The 26,840-nt window shown below is 30.9% G+C and overlaps 3 protein-coding genes across 3 annotated transcripts; 1 reads left to right on the top strand and 2 right to left on the bottom strand.

The window, feature by feature from the left end:
• Positions 1 to 6,701: 6,701 nt before the first annotated feature.
• On the bottom strand, positions 6,702 to 9,779 carry PAAG_01809 (hypothetical protein; the record flags this gene model as incomplete). Its single annotated transcript, XM_015844453.1, has 2 exons — positions 6,702 to 6,883; positions 9,680 to 9,779. 2 exons carry the CDS (start codon positions 9,777 to 9,779, stop codon positions 6,702 to 6,704), a joined length of 282 nt encoding a protein of 93 aa, XP_015701457.1.
• A 598-nt stretch (positions 9,780 to 10,377) lies between these two features.
• PAAG_01808 (MAP kinase kinase MKK1/SSP32) lies at positions 10,378 to 12,119 on the top strand (the record flags this gene model as incomplete). The annotated part of the gene is made up of 4 exons (XM_002795874.2): positions 10,378 to 11,085; positions 11,158 to 11,449; positions 11,518 to 11,887; positions 11,990 to 12,119. 4 exons carry the CDS (start codon positions 10,378 to 10,380, stop codon positions 12,117 to 12,119), a joined length of 1,500 nt encoding a protein of 499 aa, XP_002795920.2.
• A 13,277-nt stretch (positions 12,120 to 25,396) lies between these two features.
• On the bottom strand, positions 25,397 to 26,832 carry PAAG_11371 (hypothetical protein; the record flags this gene model as incomplete). The annotated part of the gene is made up of 5 exons (XM_015847032.1): positions 25,397 to 25,437; positions 25,476 to 25,793; positions 25,900 to 26,079; positions 26,234 to 26,385; positions 26,624 to 26,832. 5 exons carry the CDS (start codon positions 26,830 to 26,832, stop codon positions 25,397 to 25,399), a joined length of 900 nt encoding a protein of 299 aa, XP_015703294.1.
• Positions 26,833 to 26,840: the final 8 nt, after the last annotated feature.

Below are 26,840 nucleotides of genomic sequence, written 5' to 3'. Positions count from 1 at the left end.
CTCTTCTATAGTCTGATATTGCTTGAAATGATTCTCTTTCATATGAAGTGTAATATAATATGCTGTGTTCTTATTCATTCAGTTCTCAATATATATAATTTTCATGCATTTATATAAAGTAGTGATCAATATTCTCCTGGAACTTGTTCTTTATGTGAGAGAGTCAATACTCAAACTTTGACTTCTTGTCATCAGTAAGATGTTTTGAATCATTAATTTTGACAGATCTTTTTATGTTCTCTGAGAAAGTAATATCTTGACTTATTGTTTGATTATTAACTGTTATTTGAACTAAGATATAACTAAGCTTATTACATTCTGCAATGAGCTTATTAATTTGACTCTGCTTGATAGCTGCCTGGGCTACAGCGTCATTTCATTTCATCCACAGATGTGTGACTGTGTTCCTCAGTGTCTTCTCATCATCAAAAATACTGTTAAAAATTACTGCTCATTTATTGTAAATATGATTCTTGTTTGAGTGAATTACCTGTCAAAATTCTTCAAATGAGACTCATAATTAGTCAGTTGGCCTAGTTAGAATATATCATCAGTCCTTCTTGATCTTTCCAAAGGGCTGAAAGTCTGAGATGATCATTCTGATCTTAAAAGAGATATAAAATGAGTTATTATTGTCTGTTGTGCTATCAGATTCTTACTAAGCAGATTCTATTCAATCCTGAGTAGAATGAATAGAATGAAGCTTAGTATTATGTTAAGAAGTGAATGTGAGCTGCATATGAAAGAAACTCTCTGCATTGCTAACTGCTATATAATGAAATACTAAGCTTGATGGGATGAAAGGGGTGCTGGGGCCTGCTCAGGTTATAACAACCCGCATAGTCATGTGGTCACGTGATGAGGATTAGGCCAAATCGGGCGCTGAGCTTAATCCGACGTCGAGTCTTACCGGGCACCGGGCCTCGGTCGGGCTCAGTCGGGCGCTGAGCCTAACAGTGATGTGAGAATGAATATTGATATTCTGTTATCTTTTACTTCATTTCTATAAATAATGTAGAAAGAAACTATAAAATTCATAATAACAAAATACTGATAATTATAAAAGTATTATCAGAATAATATACTAAATTAAAAGAGCTTTAGAGAAAAGAGAAGTTTAAATTTCTAAGAGATTATTAAGTACTAAAATACTTTATAATTATTAAGAATTTTAATATTTAAAAAGTACACTAAGTAGAGTTTCTTTTATAATTTTAATTTTTAATTTGATATCAATCTGAGTATCAGAATATATTAACAAATACTTTAAATAGATTAAAAATTTATAAAAAAAATAAAAACTCTCAAATATAAATATTTCTCAAGTTAAAAAAATTAAACTTATAAATCATCAAAAAAATTATTTAAGTTAAAACTATAGACATATATATATAAATTCTTGAAAAAACTCTGATAAAAAACAAAGAAATGAAGTCACTGAACTTATGATATAAGAAAGTACAATAAAGAAAATAGTTCTAAGAGTTAATGAAAAAGCTTTTATATTTTAAAGAGTACTTAGTAATATTAATTTGAAAAGATTCTACTCTTTAAATATATCTTCTAAAAAAGATTTATTATCAGTTGTCAATAATATATTCTAAAAAGAAAAAGTTATACTTATTAATAAAGATGAGATATTACTAAAGTAACTGAACTAAAAATATTAATCAATATGTAAATAATTATTTGATATAATAATAAATAAAGATTTTTTATGATAATACTCTGAACTTACTGAAGTCGTTATCAATTTCTAGCAGAGTCTGATAATATATTTCAATAAACTTCATAAATAACTTTAAAATAAAAAAAATCATAATATAATATTAATAATTATCTATTGATTAAATAAGAAGTTCATATCTATTCTCATCACAAAAAATACTGATATTAAAGAACTGATAAATCTGTTCTTAAAATATTACTATAAATATAATAAAGTATCAGATTTAATTATATCAAAATGAGAATTATAATTTATTTTAAACTTCTGAGATAAGTTTATAGATAATTAGTAGTTAAACTGAAGTTTTCATCAGTTTATCATATATAAAAAAAATGAATAAACTGAGATCATCAATCAATATTTAATAATCAAGTTATATTTATATATAAACTACTATTAGAATAATTAAAATAAGTAATTGTTAATTATAAATTCTGTAACTAAAGTTTTAATATATGAATTAACTGAAATAATACTTTTTCTAACTATTTATAGATATGAATTTTAAATATTCTTTAATTGAATATCATTGTTGAAAATATTATATAGAGAGAAGAAGCTTAAATAAAAAAATATCTGATAATATATTGCTCAAATAAAGAAAATTTAAAAGCTGATTGCTGACAATATGAAAAAAAATATAAAAAACTATAAAATTAAAAATCAACAGATATTATTATAAATCAAATTTTAAAATAAAAAATAAGATCATTTTATCACTTAAGAATTATAAAATTAAACATCTCAGTAGAAAGTTTAAAAAGTAAAATAAAAATTTTTTTGAGATTATTAAGAAAGTTAATAATAATTATAGACTAAATCTACTAAATAGTATAAAAATTTCAGATAATATTTTCTTCTCATAAGTTATAAAAACTATAAATGATTTTCTATTAGAATAATTAAATGAAATATTAAAATCTGTTCAAATATAAGATGAAAATAAGTGAAAGATTAAGAGTATTTTAATAAATTAAATCTTTTATAAGAAGATTTAATATTAAATAAAATAATTAAAGTTTAATAATAATTTAATATAATATTCAGTATAAAATATAAAAGAATCACTATATTTAATTTAAAAATTTTATATTATAAATTTAATAAAAGTAGAATTTTTAAAATGATTAAGTAAATAACTAAAAACTTGAGAAAAGAATGACTATCTAGCAAATGAAGTAGATAATAATCTATTAATATTAGAACATATTTAAACTTCAAAAAAAGGAATAATGTAATAGTGTAGAACAGACTCTGTTTAAACTTTTAATAGTATAAAACTACTTAATAAAAAGTATAATTACAACTATCTAGCAATAATATAATAATTAACCTTATAATTATCTTGTATATTAATATCTTATAAATATAAGAATCATTTAATAATTATGCTAAGAAAAGAAATATACAAATAAAGTTTTCTCTTAATTTATTTTTTAAAAATTATTTTAATATTTTATTAAAATAGTTTATCTAATTAACAATTAAATATTTATTTTATTTATATCTAAATTAAAGTTATAATAATAATATTATTTAATTTAATATTTTTATATTTTTTTATTAATTACTTTATTTTTATTCTTATTACAAAAAATCTTATTTAATTTTTATATAATTACTTTATATTTAATTGTTAACTACTTTTAATATAAGTTTTTATCATATATATAATATAATCTACCTCTGAGTAAATTATCAAATTCAAAAAAGCTTCAACTTTATAACTCACCCACTTCAATGCATGAGAATATCGTCAATTCACGATAAAAATATCAGAAACTCTATAGAAATAGAGAAAAGAATTGAACTTATAATAAAAGCTTTAAAAATTAATAAAATTATCTAAATTAATGAAGCTGCATATCTTCATGAGGTTTTATATACTATTCTATATCATAGACTTAACAGTCAATCTGTACATGTGAATCTATATACAAATTCAATTAAATTAACTAAGTATAAAGAGAATCAGCTAGTTCAGTAGATACTAGATCTAGAAAAATAAAAAATATTTCTTCAGCTAATATTTGTTGAGAATATGATCAATTATTTTTTTAAACTTTAGCATTTAATCTCTATCTCAATCTCTGTTTTCTAAGTTGATAAGAACTGAATCTACAAGCTAATTAAATATTATATAAAGCTTCATTACTGCTATTCCAGATATTATAATCATAAACAAGCTAAATATAAAAATATAAGAGTTATTCAGACTTAATTTAAAACCTTAGAAGATATAATCACTAAGTATGAAATTATATTTAAAAATATATACAACTTTGATGAGATTGAGTTTGTAATAAAACTTTATATTACTATTAAAATTATTATTAGTAGTGAGTATTATGACTGAGCAAAGCTTCTACAGTTTAGAAATTGAGAATAAATGATTATGATTGAGGTAATCAATGTATCAAGCTAAGCCTTGCCTTCATATATGATTATTAAAGGTCAAAAGCTATAGAAAGGCTGATTTGATAAGCTTCCAGATGACTAAAAATTTAATGTTAGTTATAATAACTAGACTACAGATGAGATAGAAGTTAAATGACTTACTATATTATTTATTTCTGCTGCAAATTCACATAAAATTGACACTTTTTTTTTTATTCTGAATGAACATGATAATTATTTTATTTCAGAATTTAACTACATCTACAAGAAGAATATGATTATTTCTTTTTGAATGTTAGAATATTTTTCACATATCTTGCAGTCACTAAATGTAAGTATTTTTGCAGTTTTGAAATATATATATATATAATAGTCTTATTGAACAGTGAATATGATTTAAATTCAATCATTAAGAAGACAGACTTTTTAGATACCTACTCTGCAGTATATATGAAAGCTTTTAAAGCTCAAAACATTCAAAATGATTTCAAAGCTATTGATATAGTATTATTTGAATCAGATCAGGTTATTCAGCAGTTAAATATTTAACATTGAATTTCTACCCCTTCAATCAGCAGATCAAGCAATTTAACTTTATTCTCAGTACTTTAAATATCTATCAATCTGCAGGAATTGCAACAGCAGGTCAAAAAGATCAAAAGCTCTATAAAGAATCTGTAGTCTCAAAGTTTAGTAGAAGATTTTGATCAAATTATCAAGGTCTGTGAATATAAAATGATTAATTCCATTATTATAAAGAAGTAATATTAGAATATATTCAATGCAAATGAAAAAGAAAAGCAATAACATAAGAGTCTAGTCAAAGAATTCAATAAGAAGAAGATTTAATCAAACAGAAAACTACTCAGCTTACTATTTCAGCTGCTATACTCATTGAACAGTTAGCCCTTCAACTCTATAAATCTTTATTTGTAGAATTTTAATCATACTCAGAAGTTTCACAACAGTGCAGCAGTTGCAATTTGCCTGATCATAAAAGAACAAGATACTTTAATTTTAATATAAATTATTTTAATTTAATAAGATATTGTTGATATAAATATTTTAAATTAAATTCTAGCTAGTTGAAATATAATAATTTTGATAATTTACTTAGAGATGAATTATATTATTCATTATATTTTCTCTTAATTTATATTTTATTATTAAATAAACTTTTTAATCATTAATTATTATTAAAAAATATTATAATAAAAATTAAATTTATTTAAATAATTAAAATTTATTTTATTTATTATTATATAATATTATTAAAAAAATAATAAATCAAAATAAAAATTTAATAAATTATATATTTATATTTATAAATATTATTAAAAATATTTAATTTATATAAATTATTATTATTATTAAATAATATTAAATAAATTTTTTTAAAAAAAGAAAATAATATAATAAATTAATATTTGAATAATAAAATAATATATTATTAAATATAATTTTATTTTTATATATAAAAATAAATTTATTAAAAGAAATAATAATAAAAATTAATTTAAGTAAAAAATTATATTAATTAATTATTATTTTAAAGTTATAAATTAAAATTATAATATTAATAATATTAATATTATAAATAAAAAGTTTAATTTTAAATTGTTTAATTAAAGTATAAATATTAAATTAATATTTGTTAATTAAAAAATAATTTTATATCTAGTTTTATTTAAACTTGAGTGGTTTTTAATGATTTTCATTTCTAGTTATATCATCAAATAGCTTTTAAAGCAAGTCATCATCTAGCTGAGTTGGAAAGACTTCAAGAACTGATAGAGATCTTGAAAAGCAATCTATCTTGATCATAAAGCTATGGAGACAGTGCACAAAGCCCACCTAGTCTCATTATTCAGGCAGTGTATCAGGTTATAAAGGGTGTCAATTTGCAATGGGAAAGGCCTTTTTTTTAAACATGAACTCAAGCAATCTCAGAAGGCAAATGTCAATCAAAAGCGGAAGTGTGAATCTAAAAGGGCCTATATAGCTTTAGAAGGCATTTTAACAGCTGCAGAAGGTCAACTACATGCTCAGGAGGCTCTTGAAGCAATTAAATCAGCGGAACAAGAAGCTGATGAGCAAACCGCAGAAGCAGGCAGCAACTACCTGTTCATATAGATCAACAAGCTAGTTAGTGATTTTAAAATGCAATAACTAAGAATGTTGGTTAAATAATTTCAATTTTCAATGGTCGTCAAAAAATCGCGTGGGTTACTCGGTGAGTTACGTGAAAGAAGATATTTGATTAATTATCTATCACCCATGATATGAACTGTTTGAATGATGCCTTGGTAGGCATTTAGGGGTTTGAGTTTTGTCAACAAACCGCTGGATGAAGACGTTGTGGAGTTTTCAACAGGACATGAAAAAAACGGTCGCACCCGAGCAGGAGAGAAGAAAGTGAAAGTTCCAATACAGATATCACCCTTGCCCATATGTGGATATTCTATAGGCAGTATGACTGTAGGTGTTGTTACTTTGTTCGTGAATTCTCTTGCCAATAAATGGATCAATCGAAGTCTATGCTATGCCTATGCCGTCGGTGGCAAAGTTATTACCGTCAATTCAAGGATGCCAATTCTGATCGCGGCGGGTCCTCCCGTAGCCAAGGCGGCTTGCCATCCGATCCTCCTAAAGTAGGGCCGGCGGGTGGAGCCAGGGCCCAGCATCCAGCAGCATTGTGACAAACGATGCTGACGATGGCAATGGCGGCAAGGCTAGCTTGTTTGTCCAGGCTCTCCACTACGAATATAAAATTAACCTAAGAAACATGTATATAACTATATCTCTCAGCACTGGCGGATGATTTAGTTGGGTGCCTACAGACAAGATTCTGCCTGCCTATAGGAAATAAAATCAGCTCGAACGAAATTCTTGAAAGCTGAGGTTCCGATGGATGTTCAGTTTCTAGGAGACCACCTAGAATGCCGGGCCCATAGAAGGCTTGGAAAAGGTTGGTGGATTCTCCGATTCCAAGGTTGACTGCTTGTTCTTGATTTTCTTTTTCTTTTTCTCTCTTCTTTTTTTTTACGTTTTTTAATTGTTGGTTCACAAGAGATTCTAGGTACCTTGTTGGGAAGAGGGGATCATTGGACAAGAACCATGGAACCTTCGAACCTTCAAAGGTATGGACATGCCAGAAAGTGGAATAGGAACATTTTCATATCGTCCAAACGTACAACTTGCAGCTTGTATATAGTTCAAGGTCCTCCCCCCGCAAAAGTAACGTGTGATAATGTGCGGGATTTAAAGCAGCATTTCTTGATAACCGCCTGTCTTACACCATGACCTTATGTATGAGATGGTAGAGAAAATAAGTTTAGCCATGATTTATATTCCAGTATAAATCCATGAAATGTCCGTCATTGTTCCTTGGATAAATTGGATAAAACTTGTAGGAAGGGTGGGGGGAGGGAGGGGAACTAGAAGTTAGAAGAAAGGAAGAAAAGAATCAAAAAAATCGAAAATTAACAAAGTTAAAAGAAGGTCAGAGAAGGGCAGCGGAGTCAGGACTGAGTTCAACTGACTGAAAGCCTTACCTAGGCACTACCTAGGCACTGGTAAAGGGCAAGCAAAATAAGTAGCACTTCATCAGCCCTGGCGGGTCTCGAATATCACTCTGCAAGGTAGAGCGGTTCGCCGACTTCCGTAAAACTCCTCGATGGTAGACTGGTTGGGTTCAAATTTGATTGGCTGTTGGTTTGGCAGCCCTTTTTATTTTGCTTGGTTTTCAAAACACTCTCTCCGGTGGGCAATCATCATTGATTGTTATTATTTCCCTTTGCGAGGGGTTTATGCGTTCTTTCATTTGGCTTGGAGGAAACGAATGGTAGGAAACGAGGAGGCTTTCTGTTGGTCGACGTGATGTGGAAGCTTGACTGTGACAAGGGTGCATTATTTGGAATCTTATCTTAAATTTTTTATTTATTTAATTTTTTTTTTTTTTTTTTTTTTTTTTGGGGGGGGGGGGGGGGGGGGGGGGGGAACCTATTTCTTTTGAGCAGGTAACTCATCGATCCACATGCTAACTATCCATTGAACTATCATTGAACTATCCACTGTTCGGGCAATCTTTCAAAAGTGGATGGAAGGAAAGCTGAAGAATGTTCGTCTCTTGACATGGGGTAAATAGAGTAGAGCATCACGATCCATCTTTGATCCTTTTGGCCGCCGGCTGCCGGGAGGAAATTTGGCTACTGCGCCCGGTGTGCTTATACTCCGTAGGCAGTGTTTGGATTCACTAGATAAGAAGACTCCGTGTTCCCAGGAAGTTATATCCATCAACAGAAGTTCAGGAAAATTCTCTGGAATTGTCCAGTCATTTAACCACCGAAGTATGCAGAAGTGTAGTTAGATAATAACCGTTCTGCAGGTAAGTACGTATGGCACTGGCACATCTATCTGCTGCTATCTCTTTGATTTCTCTACTCGGTATTTCCTCCTCTTCTTATCCGTTGCTCTCACCCTCGTTTCATAATTCTTCTCTGGTTGTTTCTCTCACTCCGACTCTGTGGGACGTGCTCGAACCTACGATCCACCATATGACATAAGGCTAATCCAGGGATGGGGGCACCATGACACATAGTTGCGTTCAAACATACCTAGACCACCCTCATCTGAGACTGGCGTTGTGGAAAGGAAAATAGATTAGCCGCCAACTGGAGAGATGTATTAATATGAAAAGAAATGGAGAAAATTGAGAAAATTGAAATTCATTGGAGAGAGTTAACAGAGGAGTTAATTGTGAATGCTGTTCCTTGCAGGATTGCTGGCAAGAAAGATATCTAGGGGGCAGCCGTGGCCCGCTCGTAGGGGGTTGTTAGCCCTTGGGCGCCTCAGTATTAGGGGTGGGCGAGTGGGCTTAGTGGGCCATGTTTAGTGGCTGCTCAGCCAGACCCAGACCCAGCACCAGACCCAGACCCCGTGACCAGACATGCAGACAAAGACAAGGCAAAGGCAAAAAAGGCAGGGAATGTTAGCTTTGTAAACTTGCAGGGGAGTTTTTAAGAACCCTGTTGCTCGGCTGCCTTGCAGCAGCACACTCCAGTTTATCGTCTATTACGGAGGAGAGGAGGAGCACGAGCAGGAGGAGGACGACCGCAGTATTATAATTTATTATTATTAATTTTATTGGACACTACTACCTAGAGGTACTCGGTTTCAACCACACATCATTTACAAGGTAGCGAGGTATCATCAGGTCTTCTCACCGACCGCCTCGTTCCTTACTTAGCTCAGCTGTACGGGGCCATAATAACTAACCACCACCAACACCACCATCTCCCGTGCCCCGACTCCCGACTCCCAACTCCTACGCTCCCACCTCCCCCGCCTTCAACCTCCTGTCCCTCTCGTTTCTCCCTTTTAGATTCTTTTATCGTATTTCCCTTCCTCGGGCTCTTGACTCTCTACCGGCTGATATAAAAATTATTTTCACTAACGTATCTAAATAGCTGGGTAAGTTCACTTTCGCTAGTTAACCCCCTCCTCCCCACACCCCCCTCTTCTCGCCCCGTCCACCACCACTACGTCCCACACCTATATCCCTGGGGGAGAATCCAGTTCGACGACTTCCCTCCACAAAATGTTGATGCTGGCCCGTTGCCTTGGATCCCTTATTCGACCTGGAATGACCCATTTTCTTCTGACCCTGTGATAATCTTCAGTTTGGAGGCTAGATTCATGCTGACTGACATACACCCTCTACAATCTCCTAGGTATATATTATTTCCCCTATTACCTCTAACCAGAATCCTCCATTTCGGTCGATCCAAATTTGCTTGCAGCATCGTGCCCCGTGCATCTGCGTTTTCCTCTGCTTACTTTGTCATATAACCACATAAATAAATACCTTCTGCTGCTTACCAAATATTGAAACCCTCCGATTCCTTCAGAAATATCATAAATCAGCAAGCAAAGTCCCTTGTAACCCTGACGATATCAGTTATTTCAAGATTGGATTTGCGAGATTTTCCAGCCTTTTCTCCCTTCCCCCGCATCTGTCCGTTCCCAATCTAATCATCGTCCGTGCTTAATACAACATTTTCTCTCCCTCGGATATATTTATATCCCTTCCTCCATTGGAGTCTGACGTATACGTTCAACAACTATTCGTCTCCCATATTTGCTATACCTACCTATTCCAACTTTCGGTTGTCACAACACTGGATAGTCCTTTGGACGATCACTGGTCCAAAAGGCGCTGCCTGACCCCGTGAAAGGCACCCATGTCCAACATGTCGACTCCGGCTCCCCTTTTAAAAATACCAACTCCGGGTAGCAACCGGAAACAACCACCTCGTCTCACCCTCGGGATCCCACCTTCGCCCAGTATGAAACCTGTGAATTCAAATGGTCTCGTCTCTGCCTCCGATGCCTCTCAATCCCGACCTGTCCGTCCAGCACCACCCCAACTGAGATTAGCCACTCCTATGGGGAGTAAAGCTACTCCTCAAGAGGCAGGTCCGCTGAACAGTGCACGGCCATCCATCCAGACTTTTGGGGCCTCGTCCGCAATCACAAGTAATAGTGACCACAGCAACCATTCGAGATCGGGAAGCTTCACCACATACGACGGCAGGAACAGTGGGCCCACATCAGCTACTTCTTCGAACTATTCCACACTATCTTTTGCTATTGGCTTGAGACAACCTCCTGGCGGAACCCCGGATCCGACTTCCGCTATTAGTTCCGTGTATTCCGATCGAGGGGATGGCGGTTTAACTATGGAAAGAGATAACAACATGAATGGTTTGTTGCCGGATTTGGAGAAACTGAGTTTGGAAAAGGGACGGCCGTTGGACGTAGAGGATTTGGATGATGAAGGTTGGCTGGCCGCTAGCTCACAGAAAAAGATTATTGAACTTGATAGCCTTGGTGAAGGGGCTGGTGGTGCCGTCACCCGTTGCATGTTAAAAGGAGGGAAAACTGTATTTGCTCTAAAGGTTTGTCATGGTTTTCATCTATCTAGTTCATCAAGGAACATTGCTAATATTCGCTTTTAAAAAATATTTTAGATTATCACCACAGATCCTAACCCAGACGTCAAGAAACAGATTGTCCGAGAGCTCAATTTCAATAAAGATTGTGCATCGGAGCATATCTGCCGATATTATGGTGCGTTCATGGACAAGTCGACCAGCACTATATCAATTGCTATGGAATTTTGCGAAGGAGGCAGCCTTGATAGCGTCTATAGGGAAGTGAAGAAGCTCGGAGGACGGACGGGAGAGAAGGTCTTGGGTAAGGTAGCGGAAGGCGTATTAAATGGTCTAACCTACCTACATGGACGGAAAATTATCCATCGAGGTAACACTTTTCCAAGGCAAATCTCAAATAACCTTTTTACTAATTTTCTTTTCTTTTGAATATCACAGATATCAAACCTTCAAACATCCTCCTGTGTCGCAATGGCCAAGTCAAACTTTGTGATTTTGGGGTCAGTGGTGAATTCGGCACAAAGGGAGATGCAAACACTTTTATTGGCACTTCCTACTACATGGCCCCTGAAAGAATAACAGGACAATCTTACACAATCACATCTGATGTTTGGTCCCTTGGAGTCACACTTTTGGAAGTAGCGCAACACCGTTTCCCGTTCCCTGCAGACGGAACGGAAATGAACCCGCGAGCAGGGCTGATAGACCTCCTAACCTATATTGTACGCCAGCCGATTCCCCAGTTAAAGGACGAGCCTGAAAATGGCATAAAATGGAGTGAAAATTTCAAATACTTTATTGAGTGCTGGTGAGTTTTACCATCCTGTCTTGATTTATAGGTTTTAGCGGTGATAGGGAATCAAAATGCAAAATTTAACATAAAACTAACATCTATCGAAATACAATGTAGTTTGGAAAAGGAGCCACCGAGAAGGGCAACGCCCTGGCGAATGTCTGAACATCCGTGGATGCTTGAAATGAAGACTAAGAAGGTCAATATGGCACACTTCTTGAAGCAAGTGTGGGGCTGGCAGGATTAGAAAACAACAAACTCTAAGCGATACGTATATAAACAAAACCGTTTTGCTCCAATTTCCACGAAACACATTACGAGCTTCTTTGATATACCATTCTCCTTGAACTCGCTAGTACCATTCCGGCTATTAAACCTCCGCCGCAATCCATCATCCTACTACATTACTTGGTTTTCTTCTGAAGATCCTGCCCGTTTTCTCCGAGCCAAGATATGTCCCGCTTAATGCGTGATTGGACAACTTCCGTTAGTATCGATTGCCGATTTTATGAGCTCCTTAAAATGACTTCCTACATACCCTTCTTCCCCCACCTTCCCCTGGCATTATTGTTGGTTTCTCTTTTGTGTTTGTGTTTTCTGTTTAATGGAACTCCCTGATGAATACGAATCTCGCTATATCTATTTTCTTTTACTGAACTACAAAGTTCTTCCCGGCTGATAGGCTCACCTCCCTCTCTCCACTGTCTCCCTTTTTGAACCTATCATCTCATCTCATTCCACCTTGATTTTTTTGCTTTCACGATTGAGGCGGAATCCAACCACCATCAGAGCGCCACAGAAACCCAACATAGCATTGTCTGACTCGATAAATACTTTCCGAAGAGGGTGGAGTTTTTCTATTTTTACCCTTTCTTTTCCTTTTCAGGAAATATTAACCTTTTATGGGTTTCCTATTTGGTTTTATTTTCACTTCTACTTATCTGTTTCTCCTCATATGTTAGGTTCGAAGTTTAAGGTTCCATCCGCAACTTGTCTTGATGACCCGTTATTTTTTGGCCGAGTTGTATATTTTATGTCCTTTTTCTTTTCTTTTTCAATATTACGAGTCTGAGATGGGGTATATTGGTTAATGGATGGATGAAAAGATGGTTACCTTCAGAAGACATGAATACTCTATATTTTTTTTTTCTTTTTTGTGGACATGAGGTTTACTCTCAGTCATCAATTTATAAAATACCCGGCTTTTCCCTGGGTTATGATGAATATAAAAGAATCAAATTTTGGATTAATTGTTTTGGTTGCTTCGTTTTATTTTCTCTCTTCTTTCTTTGGGAAGAAATATCTCAATTCAAGTCGCGGTCAAATTACAAACACATGCCCTCGTAGCGGTTATTTTCCATCCCTGCTGGCTTTTGTGGGTCCTAGTTGATGCGCGCCCTTCTTAATGTGTATAGGTTATCTGATATCATCTTGGAGTGAAAAAACCAGATGTATCCAAATCAACCAATTAATTAATTTAGAAGTCGCCATGTCCGTCAAAAGAACAACCAGGCCCTAGTGGTTGATTTCATAATCAACCTCTGGTCGGACTTTCATGAGGGTCTGCCACCTCAATGTGAACTACCACCTCAATATGAAATATTTTTTTATCCAGGATATTAAATTAATTTATTAATATATGTAGCAAGATTCATTAAATACAACTTCTCTAATATTTTCTGATTATCAAGCTTTTGATGAATGACTGTTATCTTGTGTATATTAGATGTAAATATGATATTTTTTTTATATAATACTCATCAAAATACTCATCAGTAGTATTTATGAGCTGCAGTGACTATAGCAGTTTTTGAGAGCTAATTCTGCAGAAAAGTCATTATATTAATTATTATAATACTGCTATTATAGAGTTTCTTTAGCTCAATTTAAATATGTTCAGAGTTTTTAATGTTTTTCATAGCTTTCAATTTACACTTATATCAATTGAATTGATATATAATTAAAGAAATATATTAAATCAAAAAATATATAAAAATAAATATAGATAAATTTATAGAAGTTATCTCAAATTTATATAATTTATTAAGAATAATGAATAGATTTAAATGAAATCAGATCTATTATTTCTTATTCTCTTTTAATTATATGAATTTTAAATATTATTTTTTATATAAAAATAATAATATAAAAAAATTCAAAGTTTTATAAACTTCTCATAAATTAAATCATGTTAATTCTTTAATTATTAATTAATGATAATGTTTGAATATTTGAAAAACCTTTATATTCAAAGACTATAATAGATAATTCATATAAAAAATAAGATAGAAGAGAATAATATTATTTTTATTATAATAATTTATAAATATATATATATAGTAAAAGTCAAAGTCATTCAATAGAAGTAGATAATAAAATTCTTTAATATAACTCTTTGTAGAGTTATGAAAGTGTTGAATTCATTGAAAAAAAAAATTAATTATTCTTATAATCAGTGTCTGATATAATTTTAATAATATTTTTTTCAATCTTATTAGTTCAATACTTTTGTAGCTACTTCACAGTAAGAATGTAAAAAAAAAGAAAATAAAATTATCTACTAAGACTATTTTAATGATAGTAAAATTTTCTTTATTATTTAAACTTTCAATATAAGTCTTTTCTTGAAAATCTCATATCATTATTTACTGATCTTGTTTAATTTTTATTTTAAACTTTGTTTCATCAAAGTTGTAGATATTGCTGAGTTAAATCTCAAACTTATTTATAATTTTCTTAAAATAGTTAAATCAATCAAATATAAATAAAAGCTTATAAGTTTACTTTTTTACCATATTAATGATCTTCTGTTATAATATATTATATTCAGAATAATATTTAATAAATTTTTTAAACTCACTATTCTTCAATCTCAAATAAAAATTTAATAAGATTTTTATAATTCTCTGTAAAGATAAATCAAATAGTATTAAATATCATTAATCATTTAAGAAATGAATCTATTTTATCTAATTTTTCTATATACTGATAGAGTGATTTTTTCTAATCAGAAGATAATAATCAGTTAGCAGAAGTTTTTTTAATATAAGAAAAACAGTTATGAAATCTATGATAATATAGAATAGATAGACTCTATTCAGTTTTCTTAACAGCATAAAATCATAAGCTGAGGTAATTAGTAATCATAACTGCTTAAACATTGACATAGTAATTAACTTTACAATTATCCTATATACAAATAATATATAAATATGAGAAATAGTGCTAAGAAAAAAAGTTATATAAACAGAGTTTTCTTCAAACTCATCTCTTAAAAATTATTTTAGTATTTTATTTATATAGCTTATTTAGCTAACAATTAAGTAACCATTTGATCTGTATCTAAGATGAAGTCTTGACATAATATTAAAATTAATAATTTTTTTATTTTTTTTAAAGTAGATTTTTTAAATAAAAAATCTTTAAAAATTCTTATTTACTTTTATTGTGAATCTTTAAGAATATTACTAAAATATCAGCAGCAGTTAGAGAATCTAATAATCTGTGAAGATTAAACTGAGATATAATGATATTGATAAGAAACAATATAAGATTAAGAGAGTTCTTATTAAAAAAAAAATATTTTTAAAAGCAATTGAAAAGAATTTGATATGAGTATATTAAGAGATTACTGATTTTAGGAATAAAGTAAGAGAAACTCTAGATCAGATTAGAATAAAATAAGATGATTAGAGAAAGCAAGTAAGTGAACTTGATTAGCAAGTGAATAGCTTGATAAAGAAATAAAAATATTTTATAGTAGATTTTGAATTCTTTACTCTAATAAATCAGACTGATGAACATTCAATAGATACAATAATTAATGAAGCTTGATAATATAAAGTATCTCATCAATGAGAAAGAAATGATATTTGAAAACTAACTCTCACAGATTAAATACAAGCTAACTGTCAATGCTAACTACTTTTTAACTGAAGAAAGCTGAATTATATATATAGAAAATCAGATAGATAATGAAGTAGTAAAATATCTAAATTTTAAAATAAGAGAAGATTATTCTAAAAAGTTTGAGATTATCAAGAAGATTTTTAAGTATTTGTAAAATATATATAAGAATATCAATAAGCTTGAGAATATAAAAATGAAATATCAATGACTAATAATAAAAAATGGAAATAACTATCATATCTTTATAATTAAGTTCTTACATCTGATTGATAAAGCTTATATTCAGAAAAAAGATTATAAAGTAGATTTTCTTCACAAACTATTCTTTAATCTTTAATATATAATTATAGTAGTTTATATAAGTTATAGCACTTTTCATAAAATTCAAAAAATCTGCATCTGAATTACTAATTATATCAAAAATATATTTAATCAAAATAGCTGATGACTGCTTAACTGTAATGATCTGAGTCAATTGTGAAGATATTTCTATAATACAGAGCACTTGTAAATCAACTTCACTCACATCAACACAAATAACTAAGAATAGACTGTAGAATGAGAATTAAAAAAAAATATATAATATTTTAACTGCTGAAGTAAAGATCATATAGTATAAAATTGCTTATATAAATAAGAGACTGAAATGAAGAAAGTGAATACTAAAACTGTTGTTATCAAGTTGATAAAAGATTAAGTCTGAGAGAAGTGTATATAAGATGATTGCACTAGAGTCTTTAAATATGAATAAGCTGATAATTGAAAATTCTTTTATTGTATATATCAAGATAATTTTCAATGAATATATTATTTATATAAAATTATTAGTAAATTTTAAAGTAAATTACTATATTTTTATTGAATTAGATTTTGTATAGAAGTGCATCAAAATATTAAGAACAAGTTTTGAAGATTTAAAAAAAAGATATTAAGTCATGAGCTTCAATGATCAGAGAGAAACTTCAATCAAAAAAGTCATCTTTTTATACTTGTGAATAGATGAAAGAAGGTTTCTACACATATTAATATTAATAATAGACCTGAGAAGCACTAATATAATTCTAAAATAAGCTTAACTGACAAAGTAAGAAATATAATTAGACATAAAGAATTAACAATTAGTTTGATCAAGTGCATAGACATCTGTAAATGAGATATTAGAAGAATATAATATAGTAATTTTTAGAAAAATTCTGAAGAGATAAAAGATAAAGTCAAAGTATTAACAGAATAGAGATTATCACAATAGACTTATAAATAAAGATTCAAATATGAAGTTGCTGAAAGAAATAACATCAAAGAACTAGATAATTTATAAAAAGAGTTAATTTTTAGTTTTGAAAAAATGATAGTTATTAGAGATATCATCTTTTATTATTATGAAAAAAGTAAAAAGATATGATAGTGTAGAACAGACTGAGATAATCAGAATTACAACTGTATAGGCAATAGCATAGCAGCCAATCTCATAATTACCTTATATATAAATAATATATAAATGTGAAAAATAATACTAAGTAAAAGAGCTATATAATAGAGCATTCTCTAAACCCATCTTTTAGAAATCATCTTCGTATTTAGTCAAAATAACTTATCTAACTGACAATTAAACACTTGTTTATTTGCATCTAGATTGTAGCTATGATATAATACTAATATCAAATACTTTTCTGACCTTTTTTAAAGCAGGTTTTTAGATGAAAAACCTTTGAGAATTTTTATCTACTTTTATTATTTCATCTCTGAGAAGATTGCTAAAGATATTAAAAGCAGTTAAAAAGTCTAATAGTCTATAAAAATTAAATTGAAATATGATGACTCTGATTAAGAGAAATATGAGGTTAAAAAATCTTATATTAAAGAAATAATTCCTTGTGACAATTGAAAAGGATTCAAATTGAATATATCAAGAGATTGCTAGCCTCATAAATGAGGCAAAAGATATTTTAGAAAGGGTTAGAGTAGAATGAGATGAGTAGAGAAAGTAAATAAGTGAATTTGATCAGCAAGTAAACAGTTTGATAAAGAAATGAAATACTTTACAACAGACTGTGAACTCTTTAATCTCTTAAATCAGACTGATAAAAACTCAATAGATGTAACAATTAGTTAAACCTGATGATATTAAGCATTTTACTAATGAAAAAGAACTAATTTTTGAAAACTAACTCTATCAAATAAAATACAAGTTGGTTGTTAATACAGACCACTTTTCAACTAAAGAAAATCATATTACCTATATTAAAAACTAAATCAACAGTGAAGCTGCTATATACCTAGTTTCAAGAATGAAGAAAAATTATTCTGAGAAGTTTAAAATAGCTGAAAAAGTGGTCAAATATCTACAGAGAATATATGAGAATGTTAATAAGCTTGAGAATATAAAAACAAAACACTGATGACTAATAATAAGAAATGAAGATAGTTATTATATATTTATGACAAAGTTCCTGCACCTGATGAGTGAAGTTCAAGTTCACAAGAAAGATTATAAAAGAGATTTTCTTTGTAAAATTTTCTTCAATCTTTAATATATAGTTACAGCAACTTATATCAATTGCAGCATCTTTTATAAGGTTCAAAAAATCTATATTAAAACAGCTCACTCTTTTAAACACATACTCAGTCAAAACAAATAATAGCTGCTCAATCATGAAGAAACTTCTATAACTCAAACTAGCTATAAGAAAACTTTCTCAACTTAAAATCACAAATTGACTTTAATAACACTAGTATAAATAACTGAGAATAAACTGAAGAATAAAAATTAAAAAAAAAAAAATATGTAAAATACTTCAATTACTGAAGTAAAGATCATAGAGTATAAAATTACTCATGTAAGTAAAAAACAGAACTAAATAAAGTAAATACTGAAACTATTATTATTAAATCAAAAAAAAATTAAATCTGAGAGAAATCTTCTTTTTAGATAAGATAGTTGCACTAGAAACTTTGAATGTAAATCAGTTAATGAGTGAAAATTCGTTTACTATATATATTAAAATAGCTTTTAATGAATATACTATTTCTACAAAAGTATTAGTAAATTCGAAGCAAATTGCTATATTCTCATCAATGTAAACTTTGCTCACAGTTGTGCTAAAGTCTTAAAGATAAACTCAGAGAAGCTAATAGAAGATCATTAGATCATAAAATTTAATAATCAGAAAGAGACTTTAATCACAGAAGTCATCTCTCTATATTTGTGAGTAGATGAATGAAGGTTTCTAAACACATCAATACTAATGATAGACTTGAGAAGTATTGATATAATTCTAGTACAGTTATAGCTGGTAAAGTAAAAAATATAATTAGATATAAAGAATCAACATGTAGTTTGATCAAGTATATGAACAACTGAGAATAGAATATCAAAAAAATATAATAAAATAATTTTAAAAAAGATTCTAAAGAAATCAGTAGTAAAGCTAGAGTATTAATAAGATGTTAATCATCAAGATAGACTTATTAATGAGGAATTTAAACAGAAAGTTGCTGAAAGGTCTATGAAAGCTCAAATAAGAAATAAATTAAATAAGTAGCAAAGAATAATACTTATTGAAAATATGATCTTTTATCATTATAAGAGAAACAAGAAAGTCAGAGATCTTTATTTTAAATCTCTGTAAAATAGATATAATTATTGAAAAGAAGAAAATTATTATTAGTACAGAACTAAAGAATAAAGAGATAATTGATAAATAATTATCAGAGAATTTTAAAAAATTTTATAATATTTTCTTAAAGACTGTATCTGATTAATTATTATTTTTTAAAAAGAAATAAACTATAAGATTAAACTTAAGAAAAAAGTTAATTTAAATAAAGCTATTGATCATGCATTATTATATTGAAAGAGCTTAATAAAACTTAAAACAGTCAAGCAGTATCTTGAGATCAATCTAAAAAAAGATTTTATTTCATCAGTGATATTTTCATTTACATTTTCAATTTTTATAGCTCATACAGTAGGCAAGTTGAGGTTTTGTATAAATTATCATCAGTTTAATGCAATTTTAAAGAAAGATCAATATCTCATTCTACTAGTTGATGAGCTCATAGAGCAGCTAAATAAAGTTAAGTTTTTAATCAAATTGAACATTTATTAAAGTTTTCATCAGATATATATGCATTCTGAGACTGAAAATTTAACTGCTTTTAGAACATATTTTGAATTCTACAAGTATAAGATTATGCTTTTTAATCTAAGTAATGATCTAATAATCTTTTAAAGTTTTATGAAAACTATCTCTTTTGATTATTTGAATTAGTTCATAACTGCTTTTGTGAATAATTTACTTATCTACAGTAAATTTTTAAAAGAACATAAGAAGCATGTCAAGAAAATATTGATTAGATTAAGAGAAGTTGAACTATAGACAAATATTTTAAAATATAAGTTTCATATTTAATAGACAAAGTACTTGAAATTTATTATCACTGATCAAGAGATTAAAGTGAACTTAAAAAAAATTATAATAATATCAAAATAAGCAGTGTCTAGTATAGTCAAAGAAGTTTAATTCTTTTTAAAATTCTACAACTTCTATCAATATTTTATTAAAAAATACAATTAAATTATAAAGTCACTGTTTAAACTTATTTGAAAAAATTAATTTTTTAAGTGAAATAATACCTGTCAGCTTGTCTTTGATCAAATGAAAAAAGCTTTGTTTGAAGTCTCAGTGCTTTATCATTATAACTCAAATTAAAAGACTCAAATGAAAATAAATACTTCAGATAATGCTTGTAATGCTAACACTCTCTATATTAGCTTCTTGTTCTTACACTGCTTACTATATTGCTTATCAAAGCACTTTAGAATCAGATTCACTAACGGAATCAAATATCTATTTATACAGAATACCTGTTTGTACACTTCTTTGACACATGATGTATCTATCAATTTAGCTGTCAAAATATCAATAACAAAAGACAGTCAAGCTTTCTATCAAGAAGAAAGAATTCAATTAGTCATTCAGGTATTGAAGATATGGTAAATTTCAAGTGTCTAAGCTGCTGCACATACATACTAGATCTCTCATATCAGCTTAGTTGAGTGACTACACAGCTGTATAATACTAAAAGATTCTCAGCTAAAAAATTGAAAACTTAGTTTTACAGAGGAATCAGTCCTTCTTTAGTGAATAATATTCATAGATGAATAAGGTTAGCCCCTCTGGATGAATATCATATGAGAAATAGTTAATTTTTTTCTTACAAACTGAGATAACTTTATCACTTTATCAGTTGTTGATACAAAATAAATTAATCAATATATTAATCACCACCTTGAGATAAAGATTTGATTCTCTTAATATTATAATCATCAATAAGCCCTATATGAATATCTTAAAATTATTCAAAAATAGTTTGAGCTTATACAAAATATTATTCAAAAGTATAAAATTATACAAGAAAATATATACAATTTTGATGAGATTGAGTTTCAGATAAGAATTATTAAAACAGTCAAGATAATTACTGAATCAGAGAAGACTTTCTGTCTGAAGCTTGTACAGTCTAAAAATACTGAATGAGTTATCATTGATGAAAAAGTTAATACAACTGGCTAAGCATTATCATCAATGATTATTTTTAAGAAAAAGCTATATCAAGTCTTCTGATATGAGAATGAATTACTGTATAACTGGCAGATTGAAATCAGTGAAAATGAATAGACAACTGACAAGCTAAGATTGATCTGACTTAAAGAGGTATTCAATAAATATATATAATCCTATACAATTGACTAATATTGACTTTTAATCTTAGATATATATAGCAGTTATAATAATTCTGAGTTTGATCAGTTTTGCACTCAGAACTCAATTATTTTTCTTTTTATGTTAGCTCATTCTTCCCATCTCTTGCAGTTTTTGAATATTGCTTGTTTTTCCTCATTAAAGCAAGTATATAGAAAAGAAGTTGTGAAAAAAATAGAACTTAATATCAATCATATTGATAAAAATGAGTTTTTAATTATTTATCCTTGAGTTTATATAACAGCTCTAAGTGAAAAGAATTGTTAGAGAGCGGATGTGAGCTGTCTAAGATAGAATCTCTCTGCGTTGCTAACTGCTATATAATGAAATACTAAGGTTGGTGAGGAAAAGAGGTGTCAGAGTCTGCTCAGATTATAAACAGTCTGCATGGTCACATGACATATTGTAAACAATTCACATGATCATGTGACCAGATCATCCTGGTCCACTGGGTTACATGTGGGGTGCCATCACATGGTCACATGATGGAGATAAACCTAGTCCCCTCCTGGCACTGAGCCTAATATCACCCCTCAATCTAGAAATAGGCATGCCCTCATGCTGATAGATTGTCATCATCTTCATCTTTCAGATAGCTGCCTGTCTCTCATGCTTTTACTCATTCATTTACATGTTTCAGTGGTCTGGCTTTTGTAGAATTGACCTTATGAAAATCTCATATTACATGTGATGATTTCTTGAAGTTGTAAGTAGAATACTATGAAGAATCTTCATCAAATCTCTTTCAGTACATCTGATACTGCAGCTTGCTTCAGCTTATTTGACTGGCCAGTATACAATTTATTTCTCATTCATTCTCATCATTTATTTCAATTGAGTCCAGTGGTCTAGCAGTTTAGTCAGATAGAAAATCTCTGAAGTTTTTACATAGCTTGTTTAGAGATAAAATTGAATGAATCTTTATTGTTGCAGAGAGATTCAGTTTGTAGACATTATCAATCTTTTTCAGAATTCTGAAGGAACTGACATTCTGCTTTGCTAGTTTACAGCTTGATCAGTTCATTCTGTATGACTTCAATGTCAGATAGACATAATCTTTCACTGCAAAGTCAGACTTTTGATGATACTTGTCAGTCTGTCTCTTCATCTGTTTCTATGCTGTTCTTATACTTTTGCTTGTCTGATTTCAGATCTCTCTCATTCAGTGAATGAAGCTTCTTGCTGTCTCTTGATTTCTTCTCTCATTTATATTCAATTTCTTTATCAGTGATTATCAGTCAAATAATATTCATGATTTATATTTATTTGCTGTGAGAAAGAAGAAAATCCTTGTGAAAGCATTTGAGATAGCTGCAGAGATATGATCTATAATGAGCAGTCATTCATTTCAGTCATCTTGATAGTAATTGACATAGAGATGAAGATAAGTGATAATATATTAATTTATCACTTCTGTCTATTCATCAGTTTGTATATAATGTGCTGTTGAGAGTTTCAGTTTAATGCTCAGAATCTGTGTGAATTTATTTCAAAAGCTTGATATGAACTAAGGGTCTTAGTCAGAGACAATTGAGTCAGGTGCCTTATTATATGAGTAGTAGAATCAAATGAATAGACAGACTAGCTCTTGAACTATAACTTCTCAGATAATTGAAATGGAGATTGTCTTCTTGCTTAGCCAGCATACTATAATCAAGATGACATCATAACCTGTTTTACTCTTTGGCACATTTATGAAGTTTATTGTAATATGCTGCCATGCCTGTTCTGATATCAGTAGTAACTTTAGTAAATCAGAAGTCTTATCTATTGAAATTTTATTGATCTGGTATATATGACAGTTTTTAATATAGTATAGAACATCTGTCTATTAGATGACTCATCAATAGTATGATTGCATCAGAGTCAGAGTTGTTTGTCCTTCAGGATGTGCTGTTGAAGCTTGATTATAAATTTTCTGCAGTAGCTCAACTATTAGAGTTTTCTTTTCTCAAATAGACACTACTAGTCTTTTATTATATCATAGCACATTGTCTTTCATTGTATAGAGACTATTTTTATCATTGATCTGCTGTCACAGAGACTCAATTGAGATGACTATTTTGTTTAAAGACACTATGTGTTCAGCAATATTCTTTTCCTCTGAGGAGTTGATGCTAGCAATATATATAGAAGAAGTGATCTGAGAGTCAAGGATTTCTGATTCTAGAAGAATCTGCATATAGTCATTCTGTTACCTTCTAATCTGCTCAGGTCTGCTCAGTATGTCTGTTAGCAAATTGACTTTATCTGATTGATACTTGATCTCAAAGTAGAAATAAAAAAGGAACTTTGCCCAGCAGACTTGACATGCATTTAGCTTCTTGATAGTCATGAAGTATTTCAGTGCATAATGATTAGTAAGAATTTTGAATTGTTTCTCCTGCTGTAGTCTCTCAAGTTCTGCTCATCATTCTTGTAAAACTCAGATCACTGTCAGCATTTTCTTATTATGAATCTCATAATTAAGCTCTGCATTATTCATTAACTTTGAATAGAAGACTACTGAATGCCAAAGATTATTTTCAAATCTTTGACTTAGTATTTCAGTCATCACTTCATCAGAGATATTAGTCTTGATATGAATCTCTCACTCAAAGTCATAGTAGTGTAGTATTAGAGTCTTCATCAGCTGTTTCTTTAGTTTTTCAATAACTGACTTGCATTCTGATGTTTACTCAAATGAGATAGTCTTTTTTGTCAACTGATATAGTGATTTTGTAATTCATCTGTAGTTTCTTATGGATTATTAGTAGAAATTATCAAATTCTAGAAATGACTAAACTTCTTTAAATATGATGAAGATCTGTCATTTCACAATAACAGCTGTCTTCTCTGAGTCTGCATTAATTTCTTCTATACTAATGATGAATTTTAGATATTTTATCCTCTGCACTGTGAATTCACATTTCTGAATGCTGACTTGCAAACCTACTGTCTTTAGTCAATCTAGCACTGAGTTTACCTGCTGCTTGTGCTTCTTTAGATTCTTGCTATAGATTAGAAGATCATCTATAAATGCTGTCATAAACTTGTCTAGATAGTCAAAGAAGATACTGTTAACAAATCATTGAAAGCAGACAGGGGCATTTATAAAATCAAAGAGGACTACTTAATATTTATAGATTCTGTAGTGAGTTTTAAAGATGATCAAATTCTCAGACTCAGAATTTATCTGAATGCAATGAAACGCCTGTTGAATGTTCAGCTTTGTAAAGTATTTTGCCTCATTAAATCAGTCCATCAGCTTATATATTAGAGGCAGGAGATACTAATCTTATTTGATTATAGCATTCAGCTTGTGAAAGTCAATACAGAATTGTAGCTTCTTCCCACAATGAATGATCAGAATTGAGAAGGCATAGAAGACTGAACTTGAGATGATGAAGCTCTTTATTAGATTGACTTCAAAGTAAATCTTCACTGCCTCTAGCTTTTTCAGATTCATCTTATATAGAGGCACATGTTCAATGCTCTGAATGAGATCAACATCAGGCTGGAGCTCTATTTTAAAATTAATATTCTTTTGTAGAGGGGGTAATTTATCTGATGCTTTCTTTGAGAAACAGTCCTCTCAGCCTTTTAATCATTCTGATAAGTTGCTAATCAGCTTCTCTTCCAGAAAAACAGCGGAGAAGAATTTTCGACGTGAAAATCAAATAATGTTAAAGCATATGTACGTACCATTGCCCAACGAGTATTTACTCAAGCCGTTGGCGTGGGAACGATCTCCCCGGGAAAATACGAATAACCAACGAGTTTTGTCAGGTATGGAGTGTTCGTTTTCATAGCCACCTTGGAACAACTTGTTAGAACACATAACATGATTAGAATGGGTGCCGTTTCGTTGTCACATATTATCTCTCCGCCCCCATCCCAGGAAAGTGGTCACTGTACAAAATAGAGATAATTAGCTCCTCATTACTTACAGTCCGATACTGATAAATCCCCTGTAAACCAATACAAGGTCACAGAACGCAAAATCTCGTCCATAGACAGCGGCACATTGGTCCATGACAGGAGCTTTTCCCTTATCCACCCCAATAATGCGAGCGGGCTGGAACCCAGCACGATTCCAATTGTTCTAGGTCTTGTACCGTCCTCCATCGAATATGCTGCTCCTCTTTCCAGGAATTCCGCGCCCCGCTGAAGACCTGCTTGCTCCTTATCAGAAAGCGGGGGTTCAGAGGGGATTCCTTCGGGGGCTGTAGTAAGGGTAGGAGCTATGTAGAAATTTACGTGGATTGCTGGTATGTATATGGGTAAGTGGTTGGGGGTTTGATGGAGACCATTCTGTCGATTTATGCATATTTTTCAGGAGGAAGGTTTCAATAGGGCAGCTATGGTCTATACTTTTACACGCCTCATGCTCCGTGCTCAAACCTCTCGCCACAAAGCTCCCAAGATCACCTCCCTGGGCCAGATAGCCTGACGGCCCAAATCCAAGATCCAGCATGAGTTGGTTCATGATGTCGGAAACATCAGTGCAATTGAAACCGTGTGTTAATGGTGGGTGGGAGGAGAAGGCATAGCCTGGCAACGAGGGGACGATTAGATGATAGGGGGGGGTTTGGGGTGTATATTTCTCCCTTCATTAGAGTGAGGAGGGGGAGAAGTTCGAGGAAGCTCCCTATTTTTTCATTTTGATGATGATATTTTGCTAGCGGAATGAGGTGGTTTTATTTACCTGGCCAGCCATGGAATAGAGTGATCGGAACAGCATCGGGTTTGTGAGAGAATAGAGCGACGAAATGCACTTTGGATATCTCTTTCTCGACAGGCAGATGGACTGTTGCGATAAAGTTGGGGAAGAAGTTGATATAATCTTCGCTCTTCCGCCTGTACATATCAATAGATTTGTATATGGGCTATAGTGCTATTCTAAGTTCAAAATCAAAATTCCCGAGTCCATGCTGGGCTCTCAAATCTTACGCATCGTGCTAAAATCCCATTTCTCAACCCTCAAGTGGAATATTAATGTAAAAAGTAACAAATTTCTACCGCAGATAGTGCAAATTAATGCCTTTCCGATATGCAAAAACCCCTGAAAAAGAAAACATAAACCTATCAATCGAACTCCTCCCAAAACCTCTTCGCCTCCATCATCCATTTATGGCTAATTCCAAATCTTCCATCTTCCTGCGTACTCTCGTATGTTCGCATGGGGATCTTCGACAATCTCAGCTGCGTCTTGAACTCTCCAAGCTGTTGCTCTGGAATTTCAATGCGGAATGGTTCCGGGATCTTGACTGCATTGGACGGGACGGTGCTGTAGTCTGCTGCCATTTTTACTT

Source organism: Paracoccidioides lutzii (genome assembly GCF_000150705.2).
Source record: "Paracoccidioides lutzii Pb01 unplaced genomic scaffold supercont2.4, whole genome shotgun sequence".
Lineage (NCBI taxonomy): Eukaryota > Fungi > Ascomycota > Eurotiomycetes > Onygenales > Ajellomycetaceae > Paracoccidioides > Paracoccidioides lutzii.
This window is presented reverse-complemented; position numbering and strand designations above follow the sequence as displayed.